We start from the raw sequence: 8,819 nt of genomic DNA, 5'->3' as shown, positions 1-8,819 counted from the left end.
TGAAAAGGGGGGATATATAAACAGTACACAGAATAAGAAAACCAAGTTAAAGGCTGCATCTCAGTTTATTTGTTTCATCCTGAAGTATGAAACATTTTACTTCTTCTTTGGAAGAAATCCCACCAGTGAATCCAGGAGTTTTCCTTCTATCTGAAATTCATCGATAAACAATGAAGTTGATCTCATGACAAATGGAAAAAAGGCCCATGAGCCTTGATGGTCACCTGAGATTCTGAATTCATTAGGCAATGACTACTTTGTCCCCACCTAGAATTTGAACTTGCAACAAAAATTTACAGTTTTGTAAGGACTCTGTAATTATCATGTTCATGCATCTTGTCTCCTTAAAGGTCAGGTGTAAAGAAGATAAAATATGCTATATTATATAATTCAATTTATAATCCAACTTAACCTCGCCCTGGGGCCAGGCCCCCAAAACTGAATTTTAAAAGTTAGGTAGAGGGTAAACTTCCCATTATATTCATGCAAACAATTGCAAATTGTCCATGAAGGATATTTTCAAAGATGTGTTTTAATATGTCCAAGTAAGCCCCACCTTTGGGCCTGAACCATACAACTGGTGCTATGAATTTCAAATTTTGGGTAAAAGTGTGAGTACTCATTAAAATCAGGCAAACAGTTAACCTGCTAGATACATGTGTCTGTAAATCAAGGAAAATTTAAAAGATGCATTTTCAATATATGACAAACCGCCTCATCCTGGCACCTGAACTCAGGGGCCATCATTTTCATTATTTTGATAAAGGGCTCATTCTTATAATCATCCCAAATGATTGACTGTTTGATGAGTAAAGATTTGCTTTAATTTTAATGGTTTTGGCCACAACCCTCAGGCAAGGACTTGTTGATTTTTGTTTCCATTTACTCATAAATGCCATATAGATCTACCAATATTGGTTGCTGAGAAGGAGATGGAAATGTTCAAAAGTTTATGACCAAAACACAAACGCAGATAGAAATGGGTCACTTGGAACAACTCAGGTGTCTATTAAATGCCAACCCCCCCCCCCCCCCCCCCCAAAAAAAAAAAAACCTAAAATGTTAACATCTTACAGTTAATATTATTACAGCCTTTAATTTTTATTCATTGATTTAATAGAGCAATGATTATATAATTTTCAATAATAATAGTTAATACATGTACATGTACTTACCTCTTGAAAATCACGACAAAATGTTCCATGGACCTCAAAAAAATTCCGAAAGTGGTCAGTTATGAATTGTCTCTGCCTACAAAATAGTTTCTTATAACTTGATCTTTCCGCAAAAAAAAAAAAAAAAACCAAAAACAAAAAAAAAAAAACAAAAAAAAAACAATCAATTGGTCATGCACATTTTCATACTGGGGCAGTCAATTGTCTGTGACTGGGCTGACAAATTTTATACCCCCCCCCCCCCGAAAAAAAAATAATGATAAAGAACATATATCTATATTTGAATAAGCCCGGGAACCTAGCGATTTTTCCTATATTCTCAAAAATGTCACTATTTTTCCTAATTCTGATGTCCCCGGCCTCAGTACCAAAAAAGTGCTGTGAGAGCCCAGCAGTATCTTGAACTGTCAAAATTAGATGTTATCTAATAGAGTGAAATGTTTATATTCATAAAATGGGATATTAAATACATAAAAATAATGCAGAGGAGGTTAAGAGTCCTAAATGTAAAAAAAAAAAAATATATTAAACTGATTTACATTCTACAGAGATTGTTCACATCTATTTCCAGTTTTTTCCTCATTTCTCTCAATTCTCGCTCTTTCTGTGTGCACATCTTCGTAAACTGAAACCAAATAGTAATATTAGACATAAACAAAACATTGTTTCTAGTTAATTCAAAATTTGCAATAATATTTTAAAATAAATTTTAAACGAAGCTTGATGCTAAGTTCTGTAAGTAAAGAATAAGAGAGGTACTTTTTTCAGGACTCGGAATAAACCAAACCAAAATATAAGAAATAATTCAGGGTAAGGAATAAAATACGCTAACTTTTTTTCCCTCTCAATATGATTGTATATATATTAGGGATGGCAATTTGTAACCGGTTAACCGGTTACTCGGTCGGAACGATGGTAATCGGTTAGAAAATCTGTAATCGGTTAGTCGGAAAAAATAAAAATACGTTTAAACTTTCTTAAAACTCGATTCACAATGTTATAAAACTCTCTAAATATTGATAAGTAATGACGTTTTCAAATTTAATTCGGCTGATTTGGAGGTAAATAATTAAGACTCTCAAGATTGAAATGTTTGGGGTAATTGGTCACTCTGGGAAGTGTTAATTGCTGTTTATTTAAAACACCATGTCGTTACCCAGACTGTCCAAATTTTCTTTAATGATATTAATTAAATCTTTGTTGAGTTCTATTAAATGATTTAAGTGGTTTCAATGTGTATCTTGCCCCGTCTAACCTTCGCAGTTAACTGTCAAATTATATTTTTAAACAAACATTATAAATTAAGTGACAGCTCAGACTCAGTTTCTGCTTTTGGTGACAATGCACAATGACGTGTTGTAACATTATCAATTTCTTTGATATCTAGGAAATGTTTCATGGTTTCCTTAATACTATCATTAATAATATTATTATTATTATTTTTTTTTTTTGCCTTTCGAAATTGAAGTGAAATATGTAAAGCGTACTAATACAACTGTAAAAGAATATTACTGACGTATTTTTTTCAGTTTTCTTGTGTATATACCTGGTGTTTACTTGAAAAATAAAGTATCAGGAAAATGTGTATTTTGATACGATTAACCGATTAATCGGTCGGAACGTCTTGCGGTTAACCGATTAGCATTTCTGTATTCGATTGCCATCCCTAATATATATCGTTGGCTGGGACTTTATTCTGATACGCTGCGGTAATTGGAAGTAGTTCAAGTTTAAGTATTCTAGTTAACATAATAACAGTAGCTGAAACATTTACATGTCGATACCTTTTCTTTTTCAGCTTGAGACTTCTGTTTGTTCTTCTTCATTTTCTGCAAAAGAACGGGAAAGAAGATAATATCTAAGTCAAACATGAATAAGAGGAAAATAATTTTAGTGTTCTTTCAAAAATATCAACTGCTGCACGAGGTTTTATACAGGTGTGCTGAGAGAAATGACTTATAAAACTACAAAATCTTATTCCGATCATTTTTGTCAGAGATTTTTTTTTCACATCAAATTGCACATTTTTCTCTAATTAACGTGAAATTAATTTTTGTAAGTGCCACACTATCGGATAGGTAAAATCAAACATTTTATTTTCAGTGGCGAGCATAACTATAAATCTTTTAATTTGTTTCACGGTCATTTCCATTTCCTTATGAAGTGAATCATGCAGTCACAACTCCACACCCAATACAGGAATATATAGTTTTTGGTTTTAGATAAACAAATTTCTAATTTTGCATTTCAAACAGTATTGAAGTATGTATATGACACGATTTATGGCATGTACAATTATTTGAAAAGAACCAAAATTCTAAAGCACATGCACTCTGAAATTTAAAAAAAATTTTTTTTTATTTTTTCATATTGAACACGTCATAATCTACATGAAAACAAAATTAATCCCCCCTCAAAGAAGTTGGAGTATATATAATCGTGATGGTGGCGGTTGGGAGGGGGGGGGGTAGTCCTGTCCATCTGTGCATCAACATACGAAGAATGAGCTTTTATATCGAGCATAAATTTCGCTAAATCAGTTTTTAAAAAAGAGAAAAGAAAAGAGAAATATTCTTTGAAAATCAGCTCAACGGGCATCTGTTTGAAACACAACGTGGTTTATCGTAAAGTTCTGTGATGATAATAATAATAATAATAATAATATATATATATGTCACATATAATAATAAAAATAATAATATAATAATAATAATTCTCTCTAAGAGTAACGCCTACTTACCTCACCTTCACGTCGGTAATGACGTAATGCTTGACTTCCTTCCTCAATTTTAACTCGCAAATCCTACAAAACGTATGTTTTAGCCCGGCATTTATTATAGTATAATAACCATCAAATATAATCAGAAATACAATTCTCTATGTCAAAACATACACCGCCTATATACATGCATAAATAGGATGAGTGTTCTACCCCCCATCCCCTCCCACCCAACCCCCCTCTTTCCAATTTTTCGAAAGGGAATATATCTCGTTTTTAATATATCCTAGAAGAAAGGGATTCTATGATAACGTTTATAAGATAGATCTACCGCAATACTTGCAGGTCGGGTGCCCACAGAATTCTAAAAGATGAAATACATATACATTGTATAGCAATGGCGTAAATCCATATACTTTTCTTTGACAAGGGGGGGGGGGGGGCGTTAAGGGAGTCGTCTATCATGTGAAATTGAAGGAAACAGAAATAATTTAAACTGTCATATTTTGTTTTTTTACATTATGAATTAAATAATTCTACAAAAGCCCATTGAGCTCATTTTCGTAGATAAAAAAATATATATTTTTCGCGTTATATCGCGAAACTTTCGCGAATAAACGCGTAACTTTCGCGTTATAACGCGAAACTTTCCCTGTAAAACAGAGACATTTGCATAAGTCTACAGTTTGTTTTACTTTTTAATGATCTAGTTTATTCATTACAGTGAAAAACGAAAGACTATTTTGAACTTGGATTATCACGAGCTGAAATTTTATGTTTTCTCGCCATTGAATGTGTCTTTCCTCTTTCTAAATCTTTTTTGCCGTCACATTTTGTCTTTCTCAATACTGTTCAATACAAGTGTTGAAGCGTATAGTAGAGGAGCGAAAATACAAGTCTAACTTTAATTAGATTGAACACTCTATATAGAATTTGAAATAAAAGATCTCAGAAAATTGGCAACAATGAGGTAAATTTGTATTTCACGGAACAATTGTGTCACATCACATGAGTAACCTAATGTGAAAATTGGATGACAAATATTCGTATCAAATATTTCATCTCCGATAGACTCACTGAAGAAATACAACATTGTATTTTAAGGTTGCACCATTTGGTCATACCATTACTTACGAAAACATTGACAATTTATTCAAAGAAAGCAACGAGTGGAGATCTTCCTGAGAAAAAAAAATTAGTCTACAGAATTTCTTGGATTCAACAAGTGAAAAACAAGAAAATCTTTAAAGGAATATTCATTTAATTAATTAGTAGGGTTTTGAGATTAAATGCAAAATCAACACTAATCTATCCATTTCTCGCATCAATTCTCTTTTACATCTTCTGAAGAAATGTCATTTATAAATTCATAGAAGTCCCCCTCTGCGTTCATGTTTTTTTATCTGTCAGTCAAGATCACAGATTCCTGAGTAACATGACTATATATGTATAATTTCGCGTTATAACGCGAAAGTTTCGCGTTTATTCGCGAAAGTTACGCGTTATAACGCGAAAGTTACGCGTTTATTCGCGAAAGTTTCGCGTTATAACGCGAAAAATATATTTTTGTTACCTACGAAAATGAGCTCAATGGGCTTTCGTATAATTCAAAAGTGTTCAAGTCTTCCAAAAAGAATAAGTCGTTTAATATCCTTTTTTTTTATTAGAGTAATATGACAAGAAATATTATCAAAATGATTATTTTTTGTTGTTGTTGTTGTAAATTTACGGAGATGAAATACAAGAAAATTATGACTTCACAAAGCGCACCATTCTATATCAATAACTACATCAACTTAAATCCATTTTTCCTCAAGTCATCTCTCATAATTGTACTCGTATGCATCTAGTTGATCATATACCCAGGAAAGAAATAACAAGTTATAGTGTTTACTCAGTTTTTCTTGATTCTTTTTAAAAAAAAATAATAATTAAAAAAAAATAAACAAAACAAAACAGGAATATGAATTACGTATGTACTACTGGATAGATTAATAAATGTACAAAAAATTTTTTTTTATAAACTACATTAAAGTTATCATTTTTTCAGTGATTGTTAACTTACTAAGATGACGTAGAACTTGTCTGCGAAGTCTTGGAACCCGTCTCCGAGTTTACTAACATCCTTTTCCAGTAAATCCCACAAGTCGTCCAAATCCTGGAACAAAAGCCAATGTCACAAAGAGGTATCGTGAGATAAATTTGTCCAATACAAAAAAAAAATATATTTAGTAGGTAATTTATTAGGAAGGATGTCGGGTGGGGTTGTTTGTGGGATAAGATCATAGAATATTTATTGTATTCAACAAAAAATTCATACCCAACATTCAAGTAGTTAATTTTTATTTTATTATATCCATTAGTATTCGTATAAAAAAACAATTACGCACATTTTATGTTTGAAGGAACTGCGCAGATCCAGGATTTTTTTTTCCTGGGGGTAGGTGGGATATATATATATATATATATATATATATATATATATATATATATATATATATATATATATATATATATATATATATATATATATATATATATATATATATATATATATTAAAATGTTTCTAACTCGGAATTGTTTTTACCAAAAAAAATTTTTGGGGGGTTGGTGTTGGGGGGGGATAAGTCACTTTTCTGAGTCAATTTTCTTCATATACTTGACTCCCCTTACCATTTAACAAGGGTCCGTGTTTCCGGGGGTGGGGGTGGGGGGCAAGATCATTGATTGCATAAAAATTTAATAACTGAAAATCTCAAGGGGGGGGGTCCGTACCTCCCCCCCTTTAGATCAGCGCATGAAGAATATATCAAAAATAAATCAAAGCACTGTGGAAACTGTAAAGAAACATTTTAAAAACCAAAAAGACAGTCAGAGTAACGTTTCCAAGTGTTACACAAAGTAAGAATAAAGTTCATAATGTTTAAGAAATTAAGGGGGAGGGGTAGGGGTGGAAAGATTTCCATTTCACTTTCGCTAATACCTGGATTTTTATATCTATATGATATTGGAATAAAAATATTTTTTTCTATCAAATTTGATTGTTATGAAGAAAAAAAAATCACAAATTCCATTGAAATATGTGAATAAGTTTATTTTTTAAAAGCTTTGATTTTATGTATAGTCTCCATATCTAATTGTAAAAAGAAAAAGAATAAAAGATTCTAATCTGATTAAAATCAATTTCTTTGCTACGCTCCGAAATTTTGATAGTCTTTGCACAGCGACTATCAGAATTTTGGAGTGTAACAATAAAAGATTTGATTTTAATCAGATTGAAAAGAAAGATTCATTTAAGATTTTAAACTATAAAGTAACATAACAAAATAATTATTAATTTTATGCAAAAATATTTAATTAAAAGTTCAATACCTTCTGAAGTACATGTGTATCAACTAAATATACTTTTCCACATATGTATAATACTTTAATACATGTATTTACAAAGATTTTATTAAAATCGCATGGTCAAGAACAAACTATCTAAAAAAATTCTATTCTTAGTAACATGTATACTGATAAAATATTTATTGATTGTTGTAAAAATAAATGATTAGCAATTGTAATATGAATTCCAATTTTATCACCTTACTATATGAAAAGCCACTAAGTCGAAATGCAAGGGAATTTAGTTCCTAGCTACCCTTAATTCTCAGCTGAGGCAAAGTAAAAATAAGATGATAAAATCGATAAAAGTGGCTTTTATGTCTTGTAGTTTTCTTTTCTCTAAAGTCTGAAATGGGGTGTACTTTTTAAAATAGAATATTTAAAGAGTTAAATGTAGTAAAAATATATCCGGAGGGAAGGGGTTGGGATTATCCAAATTTTGCATACGCGGATTCAAATAATTATGTTAAACATTATGTTTGTGTCAGTCAGATTTTTTTATGTAAATGAAAAATCATAGATCCGAACTATAAAACAAAGATTAAAACTGCATGTTTTATATATTTTGTGTTGATCTCTTCGCGAAATGTTATAATGTACAGGCCCGTAGAACGCGGGGGCGCCCCCCCCACTTTTTTCTGAGTATATTATTTTGCTATAGCAAATTTTCCCTTAGATGCTGGTTGGCTCACCCACTTTTTGATGTTGTAAGGTCGAGTAATTCTAGGATTTGTACAGTAAATTAGCTTTTTTTTGCTTGTTTTTTTTTTTTTTTGGAAATTTGCCCCCCTTCTTTTGGTAAGTTTCGTTTTTTTTTTTTTGTTTTTTTTTTTTTTGGCTTGTCAGATTTTTAGGGAAGTTGCCCCCCCCCCCCATCCCTTTTGAAACCGTTGCTATACGGGCCTGATGTATGAATACTCAAAGTCGTTAAAACATTGCTGCAGTGCTGGATTATACCTGGAGGAGGGATCTGAAATAATCCATCCCTGGCCAATAAGTGCCACAAAAGAGCAGAAGGGCGTTGTTTACACCAGACATCCCTCGCTTCATGGCAGAGATTGTGGACAAGTAGGCATCCATTTTCTTGGCTAATACTTGAAACGCATTCTGGAAGTAAAGCGTCGAACATATTTGTAACGTTCATAGTTATGGCTGAACTGAAAACATATCGATGCACGAATGAAAATTTATAATTAAAGAAATTTTTAATTACCACTTGGGTGTAGAATTCAACTACCATGTCCTCTGGCGAGATATCCTCTTTATCCATCTATAAGAAATAACTCAAATGAAATATTCAGAAAAAGGTATTGAAAATTCAATGATTTGCAACATTTTATAAATTGGATCTTACCCTATGGTGTTGTGTCGGATACTTTGTGACGTCATAGAAGTCAGCGTCACAATCTCCGGAATTAAGAATTCCATTTCAGATCAGATGCTTTTACGATTACTTTGAGCTGAAGAGATCCGGTGTAAAACGATGTTGGAGAGACATGACGTGTTGCAGCAGTTGCAGATTGTATATAGTTTGCTC

At 31.9% G+C, this 8,819-nt stretch overlaps 1 protein-coding gene across 1 annotated transcript; it reads right to left on the bottom strand.

The window, feature by feature from the left end:
• Positions 1–46: 46 nt before the first annotated feature.
• On the bottom strand, positions 47–8,590 carry LOC133196272 (uncharacterized). The gene is made up of 8 exons (XM_061332193.1): positions 8,496–8,590; positions 8,240–8,389; positions 5,960–6,052; positions 3,916–3,978; positions 2,960–3,004; positions 1,715–1,800; positions 1,176–1,251; positions 47–150 (listed from the first exon to the last, which is right to left on the bottom strand). Exons 1-8 carry the CDS (start codon positions 8,550–8,552, stop codon positions 97–99), a joined length of 624 nt encoding a protein of 207 aa, XP_061188177.1. The 5' UTR covers positions 8,553–8,590; the 3' UTR covers positions 47–96.
• Between the last annotated feature and the right edge of the window lie 229 nt (positions 8,591–8,819).

The sequence above is a fragment of the Saccostrea echinata genome, unplaced genomic scaffold, assembly GCF_033153115.1.
Source record: "Saccostrea echinata isolate AGI-Se365-2 ecotype Australia unplaced genomic scaffold, CSIRO_AGI_Sech_v1 ptg000030l, whole genome shotgun sequence".
NCBI classification, from domain to species: domain Eukaryota; kingdom Metazoa; phylum Mollusca; class Bivalvia; order Ostreida; family Ostreidae; genus Saccostrea; species Saccostrea echinata.
This window is presented reverse-complemented; position numbering and strand designations above follow the sequence as displayed.

Coding starts and splice junctions, on each gene's coding strand:
- LOC133196272 (XM_061332193.1), bottom strand. CDS start 8,552: ATGGATAAAGAGGATATCTCGCCAGAGGACATGGTAGTTGAATTCTAC. Junction 3,979..5,959: donor ACAAGTTCTACGTCATCTTA/GTAAGTTAACAA, acceptor TACGTTTTGTAG/GATTTGCGAGTTAAAATTGA. Junction 3,005..3,915: donor ATTACCGACGTGAAGGTGAG/GTAAGTAGGCGT, acceptor GTTCTTTTGCAG/AAAATGAAGAAGAACAAACA.